Source organism: Xyrauchen texanus, chromosome 31 (genome assembly GCF_025860055.1).
Source record: "Xyrauchen texanus isolate HMW12.3.18 chromosome 31, RBS_HiC_50CHRs, whole genome shotgun sequence".
Lineage (NCBI taxonomy): Eukaryota > Metazoa > Chordata > Actinopteri > Cypriniformes > Catostomidae > Xyrauchen > Xyrauchen texanus.
Window position 1 is genome coordinate 35,606,793 of NC_068306.1, and position 26,889 is coordinate 35,633,681.

General features: G+C 39.6%; 1 protein-coding gene across 3 annotated transcripts in view; it reads left to right on the forward strand.

Annotated features, from left to right (window-relative positions):
* LOC127625383 (janus kinase and microtubule-interacting protein 2-like) overlaps window positions 1-26,421 on the forward strand; it is a 51,658-nt gene extending 25,237 nt beyond the window's left edge. For 2 of the 3 annotated variants that reach the window (XM_052100649.1, XM_052100650.1), the window contains exons 9-22: window positions 2,797-2,919; window positions 5,068-5,196; window positions 7,575-7,658; window positions 7,824-7,886; window positions 8,178-8,276; window positions 11,477-11,572; window positions 11,658-11,711; window positions 12,067-12,132; window positions 13,033-13,101; window positions 14,526-14,603; window positions 15,326-15,529; window positions 17,466-17,531; window positions 18,522-18,598; window positions 24,465-26,421. In XM_052100649.1, the coding sequence (XP_051956609.1) occupies window positions 2,797-2,919; window positions 5,068-5,196; window positions 7,575-7,658; window positions 7,824-7,886; window positions 8,178-8,276; window positions 11,477-11,572; window positions 11,658-11,711; window positions 12,067-12,132; window positions 13,033-13,101; window positions 14,526-14,603; window positions 15,326-15,529; window positions 17,466-17,531; window positions 18,522-18,572 (1,182 nt within the window). In that variant the 3' untranslated portion in view covers window positions 18,573-18,598; window positions 24,465-26,421. The remainder of the gene's footprint in view (window positions 1-2,796; window positions 2,920-5,067; window positions 5,197-7,574; window positions 7,659-7,823; window positions 7,887-8,177; window positions 8,277-11,476; window positions 11,573-11,657; window positions 11,712-12,066; window positions 12,133-13,032; window positions 13,102-14,525; window positions 14,604-15,325; window positions 15,530-17,465; window positions 17,532-18,521; window positions 18,599-24,464) is intronic. The other variant, XM_052100651.1, reaches the window with a different exon arrangement.
* The last annotated feature ends 468 nt before the right edge of the window (window positions 26,422-26,889 follow it).

A 26,889-nucleotide genomic window follows, 5' to 3' on the forward strand; every position in this document is an offset into this window, starting at 1 on the left:
AGACAGCAGGGACAGGCTGTTCTGTGAGTGAATTCCCAATTGAGGTGAATGGGGAAAGAGTCACATCTGTTAAGTGATGCTTGCGAGCATAGTCACGAGCACGGGACTTACATACAGAGAAGTGTTTGCTGGCCGTGTGACAGAGCGGGCAGAGAATGGAGCAGCACTACGTATTTGTGAGCGCGTTTATTGACTCTAACACTCGGCGGTTTGTGTCCGCTTTATGTGAGTGGGCTCTGATCGGGACACGGGAAGTGTAATGCTTGTGTGTAGAGGTGAACACTGGATTGTGGGCACATTTTCTACACATAAGGCTGGTCGTGTGACAGAGCGGCCAGAGAAGGGCGCTGCACGGATTAGGTGGCGCGTTTATTGACTCTAACACTTCGAGCGGGCTGTGTCCGCTTTATGTGAGTGGGCTCTGATAGGAACACGGAAGTGTAATGCTTGTGTGTAGGGGTGAACACTGGATTGTGGGCACATTTTCTACACATAAGGCATGTTTGCTCTTTACAAGATTTCTTTGGGTCGCCGTGGAACGGCGTTTGAGTGCTGAGCAAGCGGGCAGTATCACTGGCTTGTTGGCTGCTGAATCCACCACTGTAGTAGCCTGAGAGAGGGGACTGACAGGGGTGAAGCTTTGACGGTGGTCCGGCCGCGGCGGGACTGAGCCGTCGTTTTTTCAACAAGGCTAGGAGGACTTCGGTTGCTCAGGATCAGCGCAACCTTAGACCGAGGCCCGCGGGGGGGTGGCGGTCTGCGGCGGCTGTCTGAGCGCGATCGAGGGTGGCCGCTCTGTCGACGCTGAGAAGTCTGACTTTGTTGAGCTGGGCGCTGTGAAGAGGCTCATGCAGGAGACTGGTCACGTGGGCGGCCTGCAGAGGAGCTAGCGCGACGCGGCAGGAAGAGGTTCATGGCTTGGGTGGCTTTCTGGACTTCTGAAAAGCGGTCAACAATGCCACTCACCGCGGAGCCGAAGAGACCGGTCGGAGCGAGCGGTGCGTTGAGGAACGTGGAGTGCTCTGCTTCTCCCATGTCGGCTAGCGTTAGCCACAGGTGTCTCTCGGTCACAGTCAGTGAGGCCATGCACTTCCCTAGAGCTTGGGCTGCAGCTTTGGTGGCGCGAAGGGCGAGGTCCGTCGCGCTTCTTAGATCTGTAACAGCCTCTGGGTGCCTGCCTTTCTCATCCCACTCCCGAAGAAGGTCCGCTTGGAGGATCTGTAAGACGGCCATGGAGTGCAGATGCGGCTTGGCCGGCGGCGGAATAGGCACGGCCAACATAGGCGGAAGTCGCTCTGCAGGCCTTAGACGGGAGCATTGGCTTAGACCGCCATCTCGCGGAGGGCGGGCAAAGGTGTGCTGCTACCGAATCCTCGACCGGGGGGATGGAGGAGTAGCCCTTCTCGGTGGCGCCGTCCACCGAAGCGAGAAGGGTGGAGACGTGGGAACGGATCCTGGCCGATAAAGGCGAGTTCCACGACTTTGCGAGCTCAGTGTGGAGTTCCGGCAGGAAGGGAGCGGCCCGGGCCGCGGGTGTTGCACGGCGACGGCTCTGAAGAAAGCAGCCGTCGAGTCTGTTGGGAGCCTGCTCAGGGGCGGTGACCACTTTCGAGCCGAGGTGGTCGGCGGCCTGTGTGAGGCGTGTTTGTTCCCCGCCGACTCGGCGCGGGTCCTGCTGGATTCCTGGGCCGAGGAGGAGGCGTGGGAGCCTGACCACTCCTCGCTGTCCGAAGCCATGATGGAACAGCCCTTATCCTCCGCCTCGTCCTCCGAGATGGCAGCAGTCGCGGCCGCTGGGTGGCAACTGCGGCGTCCGGGGCGGGGAGGGTGAGAGCGATGCTCGAGGGAGAGGCTCCGGTGAGGCAGTCGCTTCTATCACCGGTTCTGGCAGCCTTTGGGAGCAGCGCTTTTCCTGCTGTGGCGAGCGGAAGGCGCGCGGCGGCTCGGTTCTGGCGCTCGAGTCGAGCCCGCGGGGTCGACATCGGAAGCTCCTCGCAGAGGTCGCATCCGCCTTCAGCGAGGCGAGCTCTGCATGCCCCAGTCCCAGGCAGAGAGCGCAGATGATGTGGCGGTCTCCGGCGCTGAGAGGGCACGGCATGAAGCGCAAGTGGTGCGAGGCATCTTAAAAAGACGCTCGTTACTCTTTTGTGAAGTTCGTTAAGAACTAGCTTGCTCTAAAAAAGGATACGTCGCTGGATGGCATAGCTCGCAGGATGGCTGAAGGTGGCGGAGACGGCCGGCTTCTTCGAGCGCTGTCCAAGCTTGCTAGATGCCCCTCGAACGGCGACGCGGATTCCAGTTCAGAGATGCGAAGAGCTTCGCTGAAGAGATGAAAATCAGGGTTCCAGCCTACAAACTACGCTTATATGCACTCTAGCCACGCCCATTTTGGCGGGCTTTGATGCAGTAAGCGCGCGGACGCCTCTCATTGGATGTGAGTTCGCCCAAGTTCGTCTATAGGCTGCAGCAGTTGCCGCAGAGCAACCAATGAGCTCGCTAGCTAGCCCGCTCAAGGTCTGCAGTTGCTGCACTGCGTTGACAAATGATACAAAATTAAGGATAATTTTTTGGCTTCAATATCTCAGAAAAGATTAATCTTTCCCGTAGCGTAAGCTAGCTTACGCAATACGAGAGAACCTCTCGTAAGAGAACAAAAAAAATCTGCATTAAGAAGTCTTTATAACTTGTGTGCTATATTCCATGCCTTTTGTGTGAACTGTTCCTTTAAATTTCTCTAAAAACTCTATGAACTTTGATGATAAAACATCCATAATAATCTTGTTTTCCTCCACCCAGAGGCACATTGTTGTAGATACCTTTTATGGGTATGATGAAGAGTCGATGGATTCAGAGACTTCCTCAGTGGCTTCCCTACGTGTGGATCGAACTCCAGCCACACCAGATGAAGATTTAGTTGAGGTGAACTTTCAGAAACTTTCATAAGAGATGATGGAGTGGGGCATTAGATGTTGTGCTTTTCCTTCTCACTGACTTTATTACATGCAGAAGAAAATGTCATGGTCACTGTTGTAACCTCGGTTCCCTGATGTGTTGATTACAGTGGTAGGAATAGTGCCATGTCAAGTGGGACACAACGTCTTGTTCCCTTCATCGGGGAATGGAGGTTACAACAGAAACCATGACGTTCCCCTTCTGTCACTCACTCGACGTTGTGTCGATTGTAGTGACACAAGGGGTCCCCTTTAAAAACACCATGCACTAAACCGTGTTACATGAACTGCTGAGACAGGTGCAAGCAGGCTGTTGCAGCTGTGTTGGCCACACGTAACCCTCCCCAACGCCCCCAATAAAAGGTGTCATATACCGCTCTTAGGTTCCAGTACCCGTACGGGAACAGGCGACATGACTAGCATGGGAGCAAGCCCTGCAGCCGCGGCCTTTTCTCTCTCTATGTTTCTCACATAGAGTTTAAAGTTTAAAGAGTTTAAATCTTAACGCTATAGATGCGTTGGGGAAGCGTCCTTTTCCAATCCTATTCTTTCAGGGGGAATAGGCACTTGACTTGTGGTGGGTCTGGTGGCGAATTCCTCCGCTGGACTCGCAGGCCAGAGGGCTAGGGAGGAAGAGCATCCAGGAAGCGAGAGCTTAGTGGCTAACCTGGGAGAGAAGGCGCACTGTATCAACTTGGTGAAGGGCACTGTGTGCAAATGGAACACCCAGATGGTTGTGCCATGTTACCGAGTTCTACCGGCTCAGACCTGACAAATCACGGAACGAGACTGACTAAACCCTGAGGTTGTAGAATCTAGAAAAGGTGTTGGGTGTTCCCCAGCCCGCTGCTCTGCAGATGTCTGCTAGGGAGGTGCCGTGGACCAGTGCCCATGACGATGCCACACTCCTTGTAGTGTGTGCTCGAACCCGCAAGGGGGCGGGCACGGCCTGGGTTTGATAGGCTAGGGAGATAGCATCAACAACCCAATGAGCCAATCTCTGTTTGGAGACGGTGTTCCCTTTCCGCCGTCCGCCAAAACAGACAAAGAACTGCTCAGAGCATCTAAAGCCCTGTGTGCGGTCCATGTAGATATGCAAAGCATGTACCGGACACAGTATATTTTTATCTCCCCAAGCACAAGTCTGGTGAAACAAAGGAGCTCTAGGTACCTGTTTTAGAACTAGATTTAGATCTGTCTAGATTTTTTAACTTTGCCGGTTACGTGCAGCATTCAAAGGAAATAAACAAAAGATCGAATGTGTATACAAACATGCACAATTTCACATAACTTTTTCATGACAATGAGGTGTCACAGATGAGAAGCACACACATCTCTGAAGATCAAATACAGGTACTCTAAAATAACTGACGATTCTGCTCTAAATGGAATGTTTGCGCTTAGATTAAAAAAAAGCAAGTGGCAGAAATGGTGCGCCATTTTTTTCTGATTCTTTCATTTTGTTATTATACTTTTTCTTGCTTTATAATAATAAGGTAACACACTTATCATGCAGTAACACACTAACGTAAAGACTGATGTATGCAGTCATTCATTCAGAGACCCTCTCCTCAAAATCTGAACACAAATGGTCAAAGGAGATGCATTCTACCAGGTGTTAATGGTGATGGTGCCTGCTAATACACATCTTAATACTACCAGGCAATAAACAGGGCACACAGACACACACACACATACACAGCGGGAGTGTGTGTGAGAAAGACATCAAGTCAAAACTGATGCACTTGGTTAAAATGTTTCTCTACTTTTTTATCTATTTAAATGACGCATAGCATTTGAAATTATCTGCCAATTTTTCAAAACATCGGTAAATGACAGAGAATTTTCAGTTAATGCAACCCTTGTACAGGAACATTCCAATAGCTGTGGAGAATGTAAACATCTTTTTCAGAATATAATCTTAACTAGAATATAGACTTTATTCAGAAAATGATGTGCATGTAAGCATATGTAAGTTACATTTCTCCTTTAACTTCTAATTTCTTAAATTTCTCACTGAGTGTGCCTCTGTTTTCAGTCTTCCTTGGGTTTTTTGTTTCATTAATGTTATCTCTTATACTCTTGTCTTTGTTTCTCGGTTGTGTATAATCTTCAGGGTCTGGCGGCTGAAGAGTCAGAGTTGCGGTTTAAGCAGCTGACACGGGAATATCAGGCTCTTCAGAGAGCGTACGCTCTGCTACAGGAACAGAAAGGAGGTTTATTGGATGCAGAAATGGAAGCCAAGGTAATCCTAAAATACTATTAAAAGACTGCAACAATTATATTTACAGATGTCTTCACATGAAGGTACATTCTATGGATAAACTATCTGCATCAAACAGTCTTCTGTCCCCTGTCGGTGGACTCGCATCTCCCTTGGGCAGTCCCTCTGCCCCTGGTCACTGTTTTTGAAGAGCTCCTCCCTTATCAGGTAGAACCTGCCACCAGCTTGATAACCCATGTGATGTATTGGCTACATATCACCTCCCCCTACTCTGGGCAGGATGTGGTCTCCACAGGGTCTTTTCCCCCTGAAAGAATAGGATCGGGAAAGACCGCTTTCCCCAATGCATTTCATAGCGTTAAGATAGCCCCTGCCGCTTTACGCTCTTGCGAGGAACATAGAGATAGAAAAGGCGACGGCTGGCTGGCCTGCTCCCATGATGGTAATGTAGCGCCTGTTCCCCCCTTAGGGGTGCTGGGAACCTAAGGTCTGCATATGACACCTTTTTCTGGGGGCGTTGGGGAGGGTTATGTGCGGCCGATACAGTTACTTCTAGCACGCAGCAGCCTGCTTGCACCTGTGTCAGCAGCTCAAGTAACACGGTCTTGTGCGTGGCACTTTGAAATGGGACCCCTTGTGTCACTACATTCGACACAACGTCGAGTGAGTGACAGAAGGGGAATGTCATGGTTACTGTTGTAAGCTCCGTTCCCTGATGGAGGGAACGAGACGTTGTGCCTCCTTTGCCACGACACTAGACCTACCACTGGGATTGGCCGTACCTTATTCTCTGCTCCTCAGTGCAAAGACCTGACTGACAGACGCACGGCCAATTCCCTTTATACCCGGATGTCCGGGGGCAGGACATGCAAATTCTGTCTGCCAATTTCTTATTGGCCTTTTCTTAAGTTCAGAGGTATGCGAGGGTCTCAAGAAAGACCCCAACAGTAACCATGACGTTTCCATTTCATGACCTCTTTAAATAAAGCGGTCAATTTACTTTTTGGGTTACGGCTAGTTTTTATATGTACCCTACCAGTGGCGTAATACAACTGAAGAAATATGACCAGACTGCTTGTGTAGTGTGAAATGTATTAAAAATATATAAAAAAATGTATTCTTTTTTTTTTTTTTTATCCCCTTTTCTCCCCAATTTTGGAATGCCCAGTTCCCACCACATATTAGGTCCTCATGGGGGGCGTGGTTACTCACCTCAATCCGGGTGGTGGAGGACAAGTCTCAGTTGCCTCCACTTCTGAGACCGTTGATCCGCACATCTTATCATGTGGCTTGCTGTGCATGACACCGCAGATGCTCACAGCATGTGGAGGCTCATGCTACTCTCCGTGATCTCCATTGAGAGTGAGAACCCATAATCGTGACCACAAGGTGGTTACCCCATACGACTCTACCCTCCCTAGCAACTGGGCTAATTTGGTTGCTTCGGAGACCTGGCTTGAGTCACTTAGCACACCCTGGATTCGAACTCACGACTCCAGGGGTGGTAGTCAGTGTCAATACTCGCTGAGCTACCCAGGCCCCCTTTTATAATTTTTTTTTAAGCTAAAATTAAAATGGACTTAAACCAATCATCAAAACATTTAAAGAAATAAATTTATTTTTTTGGATCAAAGTTTTTTAGCCTATCCCATTTATTGACATAAAATGTATTCATTTACATGTTATATATATATATATATATATATATTTTTTTTTTTTTAAGAGATATGCATTACATCTTCATATATAATGTAAAGTAAAGTAAACATCATTGGCTCTATTTTTGAGAGTATGGAAAGTGCAGTGCTGCACACAATGACCCTGCGCTATGTTTTATCTAATTTTCGTGAGAGCACTAATTCTAAGTGAAATTTTATGCCAGTGCAAAGTGCATGTGGACGTGGATGGAAGGGTTTGCCAGTTCATGTCCAAACATCAAATTATGTCCCTAACAATAAGAGTTGTAGATGACTTTTACTATCTATATGGTCATGGTTTTATTTTTAAATATTATTACTATGTTTATATTTACAATCGTAATTATGATCTAATTTGTAGTCACTGCAAAAGGTGCTGGTGAAATAAGTAGGAGATGCTAAAATGTTTGGATTTGGTGTATGATTTTCTTTTTACCATTGCATTATTTTGATTATATTTTCATTTAATTTGAAGAGTAATTTGAATTTAGAAATATTTTTGGTTGAATTTTCAACACAAAATAATATCTCATGTCCACTTAATTATTAGGAAGGTGGGTGTGTAGTAAGTGGCACAAGGGACAGTCAGCTGGTCATTATTGCAAAATAAACCCTGAAAGGGTAGACCTGATGCAAAGCCTATCTACATATTGCAAAGTCAGAAAAGCAACGGTGTGTTCATAATTTTTTGTGTGTTTGTAGGCCCAAGAGCAGCTCCATGCAGACGCTCAGAGGCATAAAGCTAAAATTGAGGACTTGGAAAAAGAGCTTGCCTTAAAAGGACAGGTAAATGTTTTTTTATTAATATATCAGGATGTTAGGGAACGCAAAAGTGATAAACAATGACTTACAATGACACTGAAGAAACTAATTTGGAGTACAGTAGCTACAGTAAGATCTATCTGATTGTGATATGGCTCATTCTGATGTCAATTCCTGTTTGACTCACAGGACTCTAAATGGGTGGAAGAGAAGCAGCTGTTCCTCAGACGCAATCAAAAGCTGCTGGAGAAGGTGTGTGTACAGGGATCAGTCTCAAGACTTTTCAGTATAAATACACTGTGAACATAAGTTTTTATAGGGTGGCAAAATGTTGATTTACAAATGAAATCAGCCCCTCAGGGAATGCTATCTTCCATGTAAAGATTTCATGAGCCTGGCCATGGGTTGGGCAACAGGGTGACAGTCGGCATTTTTGCACATGAAACCCATTAATTGCATTAAAATGGCCAGTTTGCCTTATTCACATACTGAGCACCATTCTTAAATGTTCATTTTCTTATATTAACCAAGTGTTTTTGGCAGGTTGATAAATTGGAGATTGAGAGTGGAAAGCTTCATCAGGAACTTCAGGACTCTAAAGATCAGAATGAACTGCTGGAGTTTCGCATACTAGAGCTGGAGGTTCGATATACAACCCCCTCTCTCACATCAAACAATAAAGCTCCTTTTTCTTTTTTTTAAATAATGGTTTTTCAAAACACAGAGTACAGAAATAAAAAACACAATCTTTTTCCATAGAGAAATTGATTTTAACAGCATTTTCTAAACCTTTCAAGACAGAGCTATCATGAGTTCTGTGATTGTTAAGTGATGATACAGTATATGCTTCTGAAGAAGCCACAAGTCAGTGTGATTTTAACTTTAAAAAAAAAATGCTTAATTGCTGGAATAATGTTTCAGTTATATTTCTTTTAAAAAAATAAGCAGTGAAACTATTTATTTATTTATTAAATATTATTAGTATTTGAAAAACATTTGTCCACCAAATCAAAGTCAGGTGGTGTAACCAACATGCAGGAAGCCATTTCGCTTCATGTGACAAAAAAAATAATAATAAAAAAGAGAGAAACAGAGATGATCCTTTAAGACCCTCATGACTGTGTGAAGTTTTTTATTTTTATTATTAGATATTTTGAATTTTTTTAAGAAAAAGTACATTTTGTTTAGGTCAAATTGATTAACCCAAAGAAAACCTTTTGATATTTGTGACTCAAAATTAAAAACTACATAAAAATGTTAATGTTTTTTCTAATCTAGTTTAAAACACGTCATGTTCAAGGAAATATATATATATATATATATATATTTCCATGAACATGACGTGTTTTAAACTAGATTTGAAAAAACATTTACATTTTTATCTTGAACAACTATATTTGTCAAGGTCCCATTTATAACTTTGTAAACAGAGCTATTTCCAATCTAATTGGATGCCAAATTATGCAAAAAGTGTTTGTCCATCAATTCGAAGTCAGGTTGTGTAACCAGCATGCGGGCGGGTAGCCATTATTTTGTAAAGTAAAAAAAACAAAAAAAAAACAGAGGTCCCCTTTAGACCCTCATAACACGAGTAAATAAATAAATAAATATATATATATAATATATATATACCAGATATTTTGAAATTGTTATGAAGGGGCACATCTTGTTCAGGTCAAATGGAGTAACCCTGAGAAAACCTTGTGATATTCATGGCTCAAAAATCGGTATGAGATTTTTGAGACCGATATCGATTTTAAATGCCAATGTGGTGCCCTATATAGCAAATTTTTGTGCTGGAATGAAAACAGACCTTTTCTATGTGGATTGTTCACCGATTTTGCACCGATATGACTATGCAAAGGTACTCAGACTGCTGCTTTCTTAAACAAATATTTTTTATCAAAGAATATTTGACATTATTATACATTCTCAACAGATTCTAGAAATGAACATTGAGACACAATAAATAGCTGAAAAAACTGTACTGATTACTGTATGTTCTGTATCAGTCAGTTGCTGACCATTTATATAAAGAATAAATAAAAATACAATAAATAGCTAAATAAACATTAGAACTGTATGTTTAGTATCAGTCAAATGCTGACCATTAAAATAAAGAATAAATAAAAATACAATAAATTGCTAAATAAACATCAGTAGTACTGTTTTGTATCAGTCAAATGCTGACTATATTAATACTGTCAGTCAATATTTGGCAGGCTGTAAAACAAGAAGCATTTATACCTGACGAGACAAGAGAAAAACAGTGGCAGCGGTGTTGCACCGTATTCTGCTATACAAGTTCAGGGGAAATTTCAATGGTGCAAAACAAGACTTTTAAATATTACATTTTATAAATGCAATGACTGGAATTGTTCGGTTGAAGCAGGTACCAAACTGTGAATCTTGAACAGAACAGTTTGGTGAATACATGTACACATTAGCTTCCATTCAGCTGACAAGTAATGAAAGTAGCTGGTTCGCTAGTTAGCTATAAGCTTGTTGTCACAAAGAGTAAAAGATGGACCAGCATTGCATCTCACCAACTTGGTAACAATGTAGCGTGAAATCAACACTCAACAGGCACAATCCACCACCGCACTGTTGTCTGCTGAGCTGCAAAAAGATGCTCTGATGCTTACCTTTCAATCTGCTACATTACTGACTGCACTGACAAACTATAGCTGGCTAACAGCAAACAGACATGAGTGACATGGTTGTCAGGGACCGAGGTTAACGTTATATTAGTTATATTGAAAAGGGAAAATGATGAAGTCACTATTTATTAACTTTCCAGTATGTATTTCACAAACTAGTTAGCAAATTACAAGAAGACAACGCTCAACTCTGCACTCTGTTCAGATTCAGCTCTGTAAACAATGTTCTGTAAACAATGTTCACATACAGAGCGCGCTCTGCTGGACAAACTTCGTTATGACACCAATTCTATAGCATTGTTTTCTGTATTATATGCTCTGATTTTTTTTTTTTCCATATCTGTGCATATCGGTAAACATATACGCTGATACCGATATATCGGTGAAAGGCTAATATCGGCTGATAATATTGGCTGACAGATATATCGGTCTGGCACTAATTTATACCTCAAAAATCTTGTTTAAAACATTTCTTTTGAAAATATTTGAATACATATTATTTGTTGGAAATATTATAATTGTATTTTTCAAAAAATTGTGAAGATTACTTTTGTACAAACTTGACATGTGTTTTAAGATGGATTTTAAAAAGATTTCAAATTTTTGTAATCTCAGACAACCTTATTTGTCAATGAATCGAGTACCTATTTATTCAAATTCTTTCTAATATATATGCTTCAATATTATAAATATTCAATTCTTAAAATATGTAGTTTTTTAAACTTATAATCAATAACAACAGTTTAATATGTCCGGGGGAGGGGCATGCAAATTCTGTTCGCCAATTCTCATTGGCCTTTTCTCAAAGATAAGAAGTAACCGAGGCTCTCAAGGGAGACCCCTAGTGTGACTACATTGACACAATGTCTCGTTCCCTCCATCAGGGAACGGAGATTACGACAGTAACCAAGATGTTTTAGTTGTCTTTTCAAATCAAAGTTTGCCATGTTGTGATTCACCTCAGAGCTGGTTCAATTGGTTTATGGCTTACAACTCTTTATTGAAGAATTGTTTGAAATCCCAATGGAGAAAATGAATGATGAAAAACATTTCCAAAACCAAAGCTGAAAACACTTTTGCTTTACTGGCACATAAGAATATAACAGCAAAAAACAAAGAATCATTGTATCTGAGCCACACGTTAATATTGTTGTGTGTAATGTGTGTAATGTGATCTGATAGGAGCGTGAGAGGAGGTCGCCATTTACCCTACAAATCCACCCTTTTTCTGAGGGAGTGAGTGCGCTACAGATCTACTGTATAAAAGAAGGAGTAAAGGTAAATGAACACATGTCTAACAAAACATTTTCCTTTCATAACACTTAACTTGTGACTCAGATCTGCCCTGTTCTCCTCTTAACAGGACGTGTGTATACCCGACCTCATCAAACTGTTGGATATACTGGGAGATAATGGGGTATGTCACTGCCTACAGCCCATTTAACAAATGAACCATTTATCAATGATCTTTGTCATTTCCTCGATTATTGTCAGTAATTTGTGCAATATAGAGTCTAGATATCTGCAACAATGTCAGAATCGCCATTATTACAGCTGTCAGAGGAAAGACGCAAAAGTTAATGTCGCTCCTTCAGCTGCTGCATTTGAAATCCCATCACAGCAGTGTTGACTAGCTTTTTAAACTATAGAAAAAATTATATATAATTATCATATCAGTAATCATAATGGTTATAGACTGTAGAAAATTTTTTATATGTCAGTGCATGAGACTTTATATTCACTGAATGCATGTGTTTTGTGTTTCTATACAGAATTTAAGGAATGAGGAGCAGGTGGCCATTATTCAAGCAAGCACTGTTCTGTCTCTCGCTGAAAAGGTATGTTTCAGATTATTTACTGTTTATTTATAGTTCATTGGCCCCAAAAAGTAGTGTCATTGCATTAAACTTCATTTTGTGAAATGCTTAGCTTGGAAAGGTTTGCCTGTACTATCTTGTATTTGTACTAAGTAAATGTCACTTGATTTGATATTTTGACATATAGTCCAACAAAATCATTTTTGAGGCCCACTGCATTTCTATATTTAATATATTTATGTACATACTGTGCAAAAGTCTTGTTTCACAAAAACATTTTTCTTAAGATGGTTATTTATATCTTCATCTTTAGTGTGTCAATAGTAAATATAAATGTTAGACTCCCAAACATTACTTTTGCACATAGAAAATATTAGAATAGAAGAACAGGGAGCCCTGCAACAGATGTCATGGCCCCCACAAAGCCCCCCACTGAACATTGTGTCAGTCTGAGATTACATAAAGAGACAGAAGCAATTGAGACAGCCGAAATAGAAAGAAGAACTGTGGTGAATTCTCAAAGAAGTTTGGAACATCCTCTCTGCCAACAACCAAGAAAAACTGTGTCCAGGTGAACCTAGGAGAATTGGTGCTGTTTTAAAGGCAAAAGTTTTTACAACAAATATTGATTTAGCTTTTTTATGTTTACTGGACTTTGTATGACATTCAGTGATAAATAAAAACTATTTATGTCACTATTTTTTAAAACATCCTCACTATGTACATTTTTTCCCAAGTGCCTAAAACTTTTGCACAGTACTGTATATTTCTTTATAAATATGCTCACATCGACTGCTATCTATTCTCAATCTGTCAGTGAAGTATTTACAATACAGAATTATTTGAATCATGAGTTTCAATGAACACATCACAGATGTTTCAGATGTGTCAATAACCAGCATGTGTGTGTTTGTTGTTCAGTGGATTCAGCAGATTGAAGGTACAGAAGCAGCTCTGCATCAGAAGATGATGGACCTGGAACTGGAGATGGTACACACCACATGTTTAATCTTATATCTGTCTCATATACATTTAATTTATGAAATTAATTTCAACTCAAAAGAGATTAACTCTTTTTTTATATGGCATCTGCATCCGTGTGTAGTTTTTCAGAATTTACATTAAACAGTTTCGTCAACTTTGGGCAAAGTAAAATCTTGTTAACTCTCTCAATAATTCTTTACATTTGTCGACTAACAATGTCCAACAGTGTATGTACATGTATCACAGGAGATTTGTTTCATTTTTTCTGAAAGTCATGTAAATTCCCAGCACAGTGTGATTTCCAGCACATCTCAAATTCTGTTTTGTGTTTCATTTATTTCTGTGCTGGAAATGAAGAGGATGGAAATTACATTTTTAATGCTTTTGTTGTGAAATGACCAACTCCTTTGTCTTACTAAAGCAGATTTAAAAGCTAACATGTAATGATTCCTAAATGCACAAAATTAAATACTTTAAATATTTTTTAGGCAAAATTACAGCTTGATTGGAAATTATGTCCAATAAAAATATTCTGCTCACAAGTGATATTTACCTCGAATTTTCTTCAAACATCACTTGTCTTATATTTCATCTCAAGTATGCTCTTCACTGACACTTTTGTCCACTTGTTTAACAAGTACACTAACTTTCGGAAAAACTTTTTTATACCAAAATTGTTTGGTATGGTTAAAATCACCTCTTTTTTGTTTTTTTATTTTGATGTTTTATGTTTATTTCACTCTTTGTTTAGATTAACATAGTTATCAACATATAATAATTTGTATTATTATTAATTATTTTCATAGTTTAATATTGAAAGTCTGGGACAAGACTAAAACAGTCAAATCTGTAGATAAAGGCCATTTGAAAAGAAACAAAAATAAATGATGAAGGCCTGGTAAAAAAAAAAAAGTTTCCAATTCATATAACAAAAAGAAAAAAAATCTGAAATCTGATTGTTTTGATTAAAATGTAAACCTGGGGTTTGAAATGGCCCCAAGTAAAAAAAAAAAAACACCTTTATATATGAGAAAAGAATTATGTATTATTCTCTATGATAAATAGGTTGTTGGCTGGTATTTGTTAGCGTCTATCATCTTCATGCTACTTAAGGATTTAGATGACAGTATTTTTAGGATAGTGTGCAATAGTTTGCTTTAGATGTAAAGGGGATATCACAGTATAATAATGTAGTAATATATCCTTAAACTGGACATTGCTACAGTGCTTATTTACATCCTCAATGTAATTGTGTATTCTTTAATTACAGCACAAGAATTACATTGCAAGATGGACATAAACATTAAATGAGTCTGGCATTTTATAAGAGTCAAAACAAATGTTTTCCATAATCACTTCTGGTCATCTGCACACTAATGGCTGTGTTGAAGTGAATGTGTTTCTAAAAGAAATGACTCTGTGATGTGCAGGAGATGTTCTGTAAGCAGAAGGGGTATCTGGAGGAGGAACTGGACTACAGGAAGCAGGCGCTTGACCAGGCCTACATGGTACAAATATATCTCTATACAGTATTAGCACAGTTCTTTAGTCATTCCAACCATTAATGGTCTTCAGACGTCAATGGACTTAATTTCTTTGATGTTATCTGTGTTGTCTTAAAGGTGAAGTGTTGAATTTATTGGATATTAAAATGCATTTTCTTTAAGGATCTACATGATCTAAAAATAAAATATATGTAAAAAAACTGGACTCGAATCAACCCAATTACTTTAGATGTTAAAACATGAAGCACATTTTTTTAGGTTAATATTTTCTTTTTTCAGTGTAACTATAAATAAGTCATTCGTCGGTTGATTCCTCTGAAAAGTGTAACACTGTGGCTCTTATGCTGTCAAATAACCAATGGCATGAGTTTGGATTAGGACGATCTTATTTATCCAACCCATTGCAGATGGGGGAGTGTTTGGGAAACCTGTCTGAAAGCAGTCATTATTTCTGCATTATTTATTGATGCTAGTCATGCAGCAAATTGCACACTTTAATTCGGTTATTTCGTTTTTGTTAGTCTTTGCTTTTGCTTGTCTTTTTTAACTATGCTGGGTAGTTACAAGATATATTGCTGATAATGTAGTATTTTTATTGTTAAAATTAATTTGTCCATGGGGTGCCAGGAATAGTGTCTCTTTGCAAACTTCAAATGGATCAGTTGAGTTTTTTATTGTAATTGTATATATGTGCATATATGTGTGTGTTTGTGTGTGTGTAACAGCAAATCCAAGAGCTGGAGGCGACTCTGTACAACGCACTGCAGCAGGATAAAGTGATAAAGTACGGAGAACCACTGGATGAGCTGCAGAAGGATGAGTTGCGGATGGCTGTGGAGAAGCTGCGCAGACAGATGTTGCGGAAGAGCCGAGAGTATGACTGTCAGGTGCTGCAGGAAAGGATGGAGCTGCTCCATCAGGCTCATCAGGTACATATACACCTGCAGAATCCTATTACACCAGAACAACATGCTCAACGTGACATGCTTATCATCGTCACATCAAATATCATCTTAACTTTTCAAAACTTAATAGTGTGATTTTGCAAAACATTCGTCACTGATACAATTACCAACAGTGAATTGAGAATACAATTTGTTTCCCTAGTCAACCTCATCTATTATGTGTTATAATTTTTTAATTTTTTTTATATATATTAGCATATTAAAAGTTATTATCCAATAATTACAAACGACTGTAACTGTCATGGAAATTCATTGGTCAGTACCTGTCTTATACAGAATGAGGCAGCAGATCTTAACAAAAGTATTTCAGATAGTGTTTCAAACCTCTAATGAGCCAATGATATACATATATATACAGTACATATACACTCACCTAAAGGATTATTAGGAACACCTGTTCAATTTCTCATTAATGCAATTATCTAATCAACCAATCACATGGCAGTTGCTTCAATGCATTTAGGGGTGTGGTCCTGGTCAAGACAATCTCCTGAACTCCAAACTGAATGTCAGAATGGGAAAGAAAGGTGATTTAAGCAATTTTGAGCGTGGCATGGTTGTTGGTGCCAGACGGGCCTGTCTGAGTATTTCACAATCTGCTCAGTTACTGGGATTTTCACGCACAACCATTTCTAGGGTTTACAAAGAATGGTGTGAAAAGGAAAAACATCCAGTATGCGGCAGTCCTGTGGGCGAAAATGCCTTGTTGATGCTAGAGGTCAGAGGAGAATGGGCCAACTGATTCAAGCTGATAGAAGAGCAACTTTGCCTGAAATAACCACTCGTTACAACCGAGGTATGCAACAAAGCATTTGTGAAGCCACAACACGCACAACCTTGAGGCGGATGGGCTACAACAGCAGAAGACCCCACCGGGTACCACTCATCTCCACTACAAATAGGAAAAAGAGGCTACAATTTGCAAGAGCTCACCAAAATTGGACAGTTGAAGACTGGAAAAATGTTGCCTGGTCTGATGAGTCTCGATTTCTGTTGAGACATTCAGATGGTAGAGTCAGAATTTGGCGTAAACAGAATGAGAACATGGATCCATCATGCCTTGTTACCACTGGGCAGGCTGGTGGTGGTGGTGTAATGGTGTGGGGGATGTTTTCTTGGCACACTTTAGGCCCCTTAGTGCCAATTGGGCATCGTTTAAATGTCACGGCCTACCTGAGCATTGTTTCTGACCATGTCCATCCCTTTATGGCCACCATGTACCCATCCTCTGATGGCTACTTCCAGCAGGATAATGCACCATGTCACAAAGCTCGAATCATTTCAGATTGGTTTCTTGAACATGACAATGAGTTCACTGTACTAAAATGGCCCCCACAGTCACCAGATCTCAACCCAATAGAGCATCTTTGGGATGTGGTGGAACGGGAGCTTCGTGCCCTGGATGTGCATCCCACAAATCTCCATCAACTGCAAGATGCTATCCTATCAATATGGGCCAACATTTCTAAAGAATGCTTTCAGCACCTTGTTGAATCAATGCCACGTAGAATTAAGGCAGTTCTGAAGGCGAAAGGGGGTCAAACACAGTATTAGTATGGTGTTCCTAATAATCCTTTAGGTGAGTGTATACACTTGTTATATGTGGAAAGCTGGATGATTATGACAATATAACTATATTAAGCATGTTAACTGTTTTTGTCAGATATGAAAAATTAGGGCTTGTCTATCAGTAAGGCTGATAAAATTCTAAATGTATAAAAATATATTTAGACTTACAATTATATTCAGATTTATATATTTGGAATTACAACTATATATTCAGATTTTATATTATTATTCTACATATATATTGTATGCCTACATCTGGAATTGGCTCACAGTAGCCTTATATTGTTTGTGTTGTGTCTACTGTCTAAAGCAAGTTCTTGTCTCAATGCAGAGGATCAGAGATCTGGAGGATAAGACAGATATACAGAAGAGACAGATTAAAGATCTAGAGGAGAAGGTAAGACAGGTTTATAACATCTCCATTGATCTGTTTTTGTTACTAGCTGTAAATTCAAATACAGTATGTCAGCCTAATTATTACTTTACAAAAGATGTTGTGATCACATGAGCATCTCTGCCTGGGTTCTCCTGCAGCAAGTAGGCATATAATAGAATGTTAATAGCACATACATTAAGTTGAACCTAACCACTAGTACTATTTTGTGATGGGGAGACAAAATCCTGGAGACTTGGGTGAGAGTTTTGGCTTTTGTTTTGCAATTTTGGACCTGGCAGCTCATGTGTGAACAAAAATAATAATTCTCTCATAATATATTCACACTCATGCCATCTCAAACTTGTATGACTTTCTTTCTTCTGCGAAAGATATTTGGAGATTTGAGGTGTTTTTGTGAGAAACGGAAAAAAAAGATCTGCATTGACTTTTGCGCAGTCATGATTTGAAGCTCGATTGCACTTCGTTGCGCTTGACGCATGCGCAGAGTACTGTACACATGCGCTGTGCACATGTCAAGCGCAAGGAAGTGCAATCGAGCATCAAATCATAGCTGCCGAGGATCATCATTTGGTTTACCTTGTTGCTGCTTTTATGTCTTTTATAAAGCTTGAAAGCTTTAGACCCCATTGACTTGTATTGCATGGACAAAAACACCTCATATCTCCAAAAAAATATTTTATTTTGTGTTCTGCAAAATAAGAAAAGTCATATGAGTTTGAGATGGCATAAGAGTGAGTAAATGATGAGAGAATAATCATTTCTGGGTGAACTATTTGTCTACAACTTGTACTAGTGATGGATTGTGAAACAGCTGTTGCTCCAGTAAAATAGGGTGCTTAAGCTTGTTATTTGCAACATTGATGGAAAACTCAACCTCTGTCATTGTTTGTTCTGAAACTGATGTTGCTCTTTGCACGGTCTTATATTATGTAACCTTAAGTAATGCATTTCTCTTACCTTTCCCTCCCTGTACCTCTTTCTTTCTTTCAGTTTTTATTTCTGTTTTTATTCTTCTCTCTTGCCTTTATTCTTTGGCCTTGATGTCTGTGACATCTTCCACTGCACAGGTGAGTTTGCCGTCTTTTCAGCTTTCCTTTTCTTTCTGTTATTACACATAGCTGGGTGCCAGTCTTGTGGTCAAGTCACTATATCTCGAGTCCGAGTCGTGTCTCAAGTCCTCACTGATAAAAGGGGGCTGAACTGTCTGGAGAATAAAATCTAATTGCAATTACATTTTAAAAATATAGCGTTTTGAACTGCAATGTGATTATTAACATATGAAGAAAAAACTTAGTAAGTGTTTCCTTTTGAATAAGGCCAAATGAAGTCATGGGCAAACATGCTCTACTGCCAATAGAAATACTGTTCACAATTGAGTCCTCTTTAAAAAAAACAGACTAAATAAAAATAAAAACATAAAACAAATACAGTGAAACATAGATGGGAAGAAAAACTGATTCACATCATCCTCACATTGAATCTTTTCACTGTGTTCCGGTTTTTGTCCACTTTATAATGGGATCTCAGCCCACTTTTCATCATCATTTTTTGAAAATAATAATAACTTATTATTAAGTTAAGTAATTATGATAATACTGTTATTATTATTATTGAACAGTACTAATATTATTATAACAGTACTATATGTTCAGTATGTAATATTTACCTGTCTGCACTATTGATATGCGCTCTGATTAAACCCTTAAGTCTTTATTTATAGTCCTTAGTCTTTCAATGCAGGAAGTCATTTCTGTTTGAAGTAGAGTTGACAATTGCTTTTAATGCAGAGAAATAAACTCATTGACTTTTCTGTCAAAAAAAGGTCAGTTTAGATTTTGACTAACTTTTAGAGACCAAGCATATTTGTAATTAAACGCATGCTTTGAGTATGTGTAATACCTACACTAAAGAGAACAGCACTGCACACATACAGTAAAGCACACAAGCCGTGCGTGCAGACTATTTATTTAATTATTTAAATTGCAGCCTTTGTGGTTTGATAATCACACTGTCATATCACAATTTTGATTTTATTTTGATTAATCGTTCAGCCCTAGTTGCGGTTGTTGTTATTTGCAGCAGTTTTGTCTACTTGACTATTGAAAGATAATAATAAAAAAGATAAAAAGCAAAGTAAGGTAAAGTAATAATATAATATATTATGCAATATAAATAAAAGCATGTCCAGAAATGTTTCTTGTACTTGGGGCTGACACTGTCAGCCTCAGCCAAATACTGTGCCCTATTTGACCCTTCACTAAGCCCCGCCCTTCTGACCAATCCTGTCTTAGCAACTGTTGTCTGACACTATTACTCTGACACTATTTTCCAATGACAGCTTATGGAAGTAATGTGTGTTTGAGTACTTTTAAGGAGGATTTTATTAAAATAACCAAAACATTTTTAAAGAATGTTGTTGCCAGGTCATTTGCAATAGTGACACGAGTACGCAGAGAAGATACCCACAGTGTTTTTCTCGTAGAGGACTCAGTAGGATGGAATAACATGAGTTAGTGATAGATTAATTTTCTTTGGCATAAGCCATGTCCTAGGGTTCAACGTCAGGAATCTCACACGAACCATCAGATACTAAGGCGAAGATGGCAGGGGAGAGGAGCTTACCCCTAGAACAGGATGGGGCCTAAATTGGTGGTGCTGGGTTAGAGGTGGGTGAAAGCGCATGTTGTATGAGCGAAGGGTTTTATAAGCTAGTTCATGATTGGATGAGATGCCGGAACTGAATGAATGAATGACGTAATGTTACCACGAGTCCACCACAACAACTATCACTTACGGTTTAATTTCTCTCAGATGACTCGCTATTATGCAATAAAATTAGTTAGGGATATATTAGTTTTCTTTGGTGTAAGCCCGGTCCTACGGTTCAGCATCTGGATTCTTGCTTGAACCATTAGATCCTGCCGTAAGGTGAAGACGGCAGGAGAGAGGAGCTTACCCAGGGCTGGACTGGTAATCTGGAATACCGGACATTTTTATGGTGGGTCGACCCACTTTGGGGCCATTCAGGAGTTGACTGGCCTTTGGGAGAAATGAGCGGGCCTGTGTGTCGGCCGTAAAATGTGCCGAATGGGCCACGATAAGCTAAAATGTGCCACCAGACAACAATACGGCAGAAAAGGACAGCGAACATCCACAACAGTCCAACTGAGGCAGATTGCTTGATTGGTTACTGCTACGGTCAATCACCTGCTTGGCTACAGCAGCACCTGCACAGTGAGAAGAGGCATTCATTAAACTTTTCATTCATTTCTTTTTGGGGTGGGGGGGGGGTTTGGGGGTTTCTCCCCAATCTGGAATGCCCAATTCCCAATGTGCTCTAAATCCTTGTGGTGGCATAGTGCCTCGCATCTATCCAGGTGGCAGAGGATATAGTGACTCTACCCACCCTAGCAACCAGGCCAATCGGTTGCTTAGGATGCCTGACTGGAGTCAATCAGCATGCCCTGGATTTGAACTTGTGACTGGTACATGGACTGACTGACTGAGTGAGAGGGGCATGTTGTTCATTTACTTCAGCATCGGCATGTGAATCTACGTTGTTCATCATGGAGAGAAAAGGGTGGAAGAGCTATTAATGTTTAAAAGTGACTGATATTTATACTTGCCTTCTCATGACTTACATCAGCGCTGCCAAATTCATTGAAGCCTATGAAGTGATGTCAGCGCAACCTCGGCTCTAACTTCACACCAAAGTGTTTTTCACACACGTTGATTATGTCTTTATCTGGAGGTGAGAAACTACCATCAAAGACACATGAAAATGCCAAAATAAACACATTGGGCGCATAAAATGTCCTGGAAATGTCCTGGATATGTTTGCCTTGAAAATAGTGGGAACCCTAGAACATTTGATTGTGCAATACCCTTGAAAAGAGTAACCAGAACTTGTGATGTATTTGGCACTGAATCTGGTGAGCATTTGGTCGTGCTATACCCTTGAAAAGGATGACCAAAGCTTTTAACATATTTGAGGGAAGGAAGCAATGATTGTGCAAAACCCTTGAAAAGGATAAACAATTCTTAAGAGGAATATGAGGGAGGGGAAAGCATAGTTTTCAATACCCTTGAAAAGGATAAACAAGGCTTGTGAGGAGGATGGAGAGTGGACCGTGTTGTGCCACTGAATTAATGTAACACTGTTACAGCACCTAGACAGCACATTGGGGTTGCCTAGTAGATGTACTGTGCAGATAGCAGAAAATGCAAGAAAGACAAGCCGCAGTTGCAGGTCCTAGGCAGCACATTTGCGCTATATGGGAGATGGATTGAGCCACTTGCAGAGCACTGTGGTTGCAATGTCATGAATCTTAGACACACTGCCCAAGCAGAGAATGAGCCGAGAGTATCACAATAGTATGATGTGCTGAAGGAGACTTGCAGTTGCAAATTCGGTGCACCTTTTAGCTACACAGAAGCAAAACATTATTTATTAATGAAGGTTTTATCCCAATAAAGTAACACAAATACCTTACTTACCTGCAAGTACCTTAATACCTGCTAAATGTTACTTCCCTGACTGCAAGCACACAAATTATTAGTGAGAAGAGCAAAATCACCAAATTGCCTTGAAATTTAAGCAATGAAGCAAGCTTCTTAGAGTATTAGTAGGGAGCTCATGTTTTGACCAGAGAAACCAAAATGGAACTTATGAATAAAATGATGCTTTGAGAATAGGTATGATTGTAATAAAGCCCCTTTGTATAGAAGGCTTAGATGTCCTATCACAAATGAAAAGACTATTGGTTGCTAACCCATGAAATTAAAAGGTCAATGCCAAAATGATGCAAGGATAACCATATGCTATTGACCTGTTTCATGTGACGTCACTGTATGACTGCCCCGCCATGTTTGTGACCAATATTCTATGTACCTTCAATGTGCTGCTCTGTGGGATGCTACAAAAACTTTCTTCAGGAGTTATAAGCAGCTCCTACATTTATACAGATGGGATCATCACAGACATTTTTTAATACTGTGACTAAATCAGTCCAGACAACAACACAAAAACATTTGTAACTTCTGAATGAGAGTTGTTTAAGGGGATGTACCCATGGGCGTGTGTGTACTCACTGGTCACACATCAGACTCACCAGCATACAGAGATGAATCATGGATAAAATATCTTTAAATTCCAGCAAAAGTTCAATTTGCCAATATGCTATCTTCAGACCTGTATGAATCTTTCCTGGGACTGGGCATGGACCAAAAGACATTTTTGTTGTTTTTCTTGATATCGTTTCTCAGCAGTTTTTCCATTCACTGCCATTGTTTGATGCCATTGATGGTCACAAATATTGCGGCTGCAATAAGAAAAGTGATGTCACTGAAACAGGTCAATAGGAGTGACCAAAGCACATGAGAAGCTAAAGAATACAATCAGACCCAATACACTGAAATACTTATGCATAAACAACTTATATGAATATTGAAACCTGATCCCCCTGTGCAGGTATGCTAATGCTGCTGCTTGCAAGTAGGAGAGCCATTTGAAACTGAACTCGGCCGTTTGAAGCGCCACCACGCTGGTGGAACACGCTATTCACTATCATGATAGTGAGCACCCAGCATTTAAGGAAATGAACATTGCCTATTGAAAAGCAATATATAGATGGAATCCAACGATAATATGAAAGTGGCATTGAGAACATTAGAGTAAAACCTAGAACCCCAACAACCACTAGCTTTTTGTTTTGATGATTGTTCCCCCAAAAGAAGGGTAGACGGATCTCTTGGCGTATTTCCTGATTGGGGACCAGCTACGTTGAGAAGCATGAACCTACAGTGAGTAGACCACCATGTGTAACTGTTGCTTTGAAGGCGAGGCATAGTAGTGTGTGGCAAGGTTGTGTGTTCCACTCACATGCATGTGAATGAAAGCATGCATCGTACAAGCAGAGGAAGAAAGCTGTGGGGCCTTATAGGACATAAGCGAGATCATGATTGAATGAGATGCCAGATCTAAATGAATGAATGACATAATACTACCATGAGTCCTCCACAAAAACTATTGCTTTCTTTTCTTTTAATAATTCTTTAAAAAATCTGGAGAAAGACATGTTATGGATTAAATGGTGTCAAGTCTCATTCCCTAATGAACATATCACATCTGCAATGACACCAACATTTGCTCCAATGTAAATTAAAGCTAATAACTGAATGTTAATTCATTTATGTACTGATTCAAGTCATAATAAAAGTGAATATAGATAAACAGTTCACAGCATAAAAATGAGTGTTATTAGTCTTATAAACAGCTCTGTTCACATAGGCTAATATTATTACATGTATATTTGCTATTAAGTGAAGTTTTTCTCTTTTCAAGTGACTGAAATAATCATTTGACTTGATTCTCATTGACAGTCTCCACAGTTTTTAATCAAATTACTGTGTAATTTAACAATTTTTCTTATAAAAAAAACCTTAAATAAATATGCATTGCAATGTCACCCTTCATACCAACCCACATAAAAATATTATCATTCCGTTTATGAGAATATTTTGCCAATACCTGTGTCCTTCACGGCAATCTCCCATTCACTCCAATGGGGAGTTCTGCAGAGCTTGTCAGAGTGAGCAACCATTACCAAGGGGCCAGAGCTTAGCGAAGGGTCAATAGGCAGAATAACAGAATCAGTAATAATATTTAATAATAGTTCACTCGAAGTAAAATATTCTGTTATCATTTACTCACCCTCATGTTGTTACAAATTCAACAGAAATCTGGTTTCCAAATCACACTTTTTCCCCTGCGTAACACAAAAGGAGGAATTTTAAAGTATGTCCTGTTCCCTTATTTCAATGCTATGGTAGTTGATCTTAAAGTCTTAAAAACTATCATATAAAAGTTATTTTCTTTAAATTTCTCATATTTGCACAAACTAAAATCACTTCCTTGTCTTTGTTGTTCCACAGGATTTGAAGCAACCAGGAACTGTCGCATGCAACTGCAGTTTTTCGGTTGTTATGACTCAAGGCGTATTAGTGGCTGTTTTGTTTAGCTTGTGTGGAAGTGGGAAATTCTGTGTTAATGATTTTGGATTTTATTGGGATTATCTGCAACACTGCACACGATATGTCTTCTGGATTATAGATGCAAACCCCTCTGTGGAGTACCAAATGCTTGAAATCACACTTACAGACCAGGGTGACAAAAACATAATCATCAACTGGAGCATTATGGATTATCTCTGCCATGCAGGGACCTGCCATAACCCTGTCTCTACTTCATCTACTGTGACTGCTACCAACCACAACCCACAAACTTCTCTCTTTCTCTCCTCCTACTGACACTTTGGGAAATTAAAAGTGGAATGGATGCCTTTGTGGACACACACACACACACACACACACGAGTTCTCAGCGCTGACTCAGGGCCTGTTAGTGAGGTGACAGTTGCATCTCTGTTGTCAGGACCCATTAGGAGAGGTGTCTTCCTCACTGCCTGAAAACAGACAGCCTGAGAGAGAAGAGACCGTCCACTACAAACCATCCACGCAAGAAGTTCTTTGTTTACCACTAAATAATTGAGTAGACAATTGAAACAAACTGTTAGGTCGTAAAACAGAAAAATGACAAATTAGATTTTTATTTAATTTTATTCCTGTCGTTGGGTCTCATCCATGAAACAAGAGTGAATCAAATTTCTGTGTAAAACAAGTCAAATCGTTCTTCTGTAAATTGTGGCATCATGCGCCAGTTGATGTACTATAAGTAAAACCAATCTTATGTAAACTGTTGTATCATGCCACAGTTCATGTAAAATACAACCATAAAATGTCACATCATGCCACAGTTCAGAAAGTAAAGTATTGTGTTGTATGCAATAATGTATGTAAGTGAAACCATTCTTATGTACATTATTGCACATTGCGAGTTCATGCAAGCAAAACCATTCTTCTGTAAATTGCTGAATCATGCGACAGTTCACAAAGATAAAACCATTATTAGATACATTTTTGATAATGTGACAGTTCACTCAAATAAGCCATAAGTTGCCGCATCATGCCACAGTTCACAATAGTTTATCCATTCTTAAGTAAAGTGCCGTCATATGTAAAATATTACATAAGTAAAACCATTATTTTTTTAATTGTTACAAAATGTGATAGTTCATGCAAGGAAAACAATTCATATGTAAATTGTTGCATCATGCGATGGTTTACGGAAGTAAAACCGTTCTTACGTAAATTGTTGCATCATGCACAGTAAAACCATTTTACTCAAATTGTTACATCATGCCATAGTTCACTCAAGTAAGACCATTCTTGTGTAAATTGTTGTATCATGTGACAGTTCACACGATTACAATTTTTACCTAAGTGGTCTCATCATGTAACAGTTTACATAAGTAAATTGTTGCATCATGCAACAGTTCACACAACTAAAATCAATCTTGTGTAAATGGTCACCAGTTGTTCTACATGGGTTTTTCCAGAATGAGGCCCATTGTTCCATAATATTCCATGTCTATGATTAAAGTACCTCTCTATGACAGTGTAATATATATGTTTGTTGATATGTACATGTATCTCTATTTCTTCCTGATGTGAATACACTTCTGCAGCTTGAGCAGTAGAATCACTCTGCAGTTTAGAATTTAAGGAATATAAATTGCAATGTGTATTGTGGTGACGGCTGCAGATGAAAATGGTTCTGCCTTTCTTGAATGTCCCTGTATTTAATCATTCCCCTGTGCCCTGTTCTTTTCTACTCAGCTGTAGTATACTGTACCAGCAGGACTTTCACTAATTGGTTTGTACTGAATGATCTTTTTAACTCCCTTTAATTGGCTGTGTCTCTGGCTTGTAAATACATTTTGGGGAATTCTGTATACCAGGTTCGACTTCATTACAGTAAAGTCTAAATACCTCCTCAGAAATATGTCCTTTTTTATTTTTTCATATTTGCTTTCTTAGAAGAGAACAGACTGATCTTTACATAGACCTGATTGTATAAAGACTGGAATAATAGGATAATTTCAATTAAATATATCCATATTTCTAGGTTATGTAGTTGCAGTCCAGCATTGGAGGATATACATTCTAATATTGTTGTGACATCATTGGAGGGTATATGTTCCAATATCGTTGTGGCATTATTAGACGCTATATATTCCAGTATCATTTTGACTTTAATGGAAGCTACAAATTCCAGTATCATTGTGACAAATTTGGAGGCTATACATTCTAATATCAGTGTGAAAAAATGGAGGCTATACGTTCCATTATTATTGTGACATCATTGGAGAATACAAATTCCAATATCATTGCAACACTGTTAGAGGCTACATATTCTAATAACAATGAGCCATCATTGGAGGCTATACATTCCATTATCA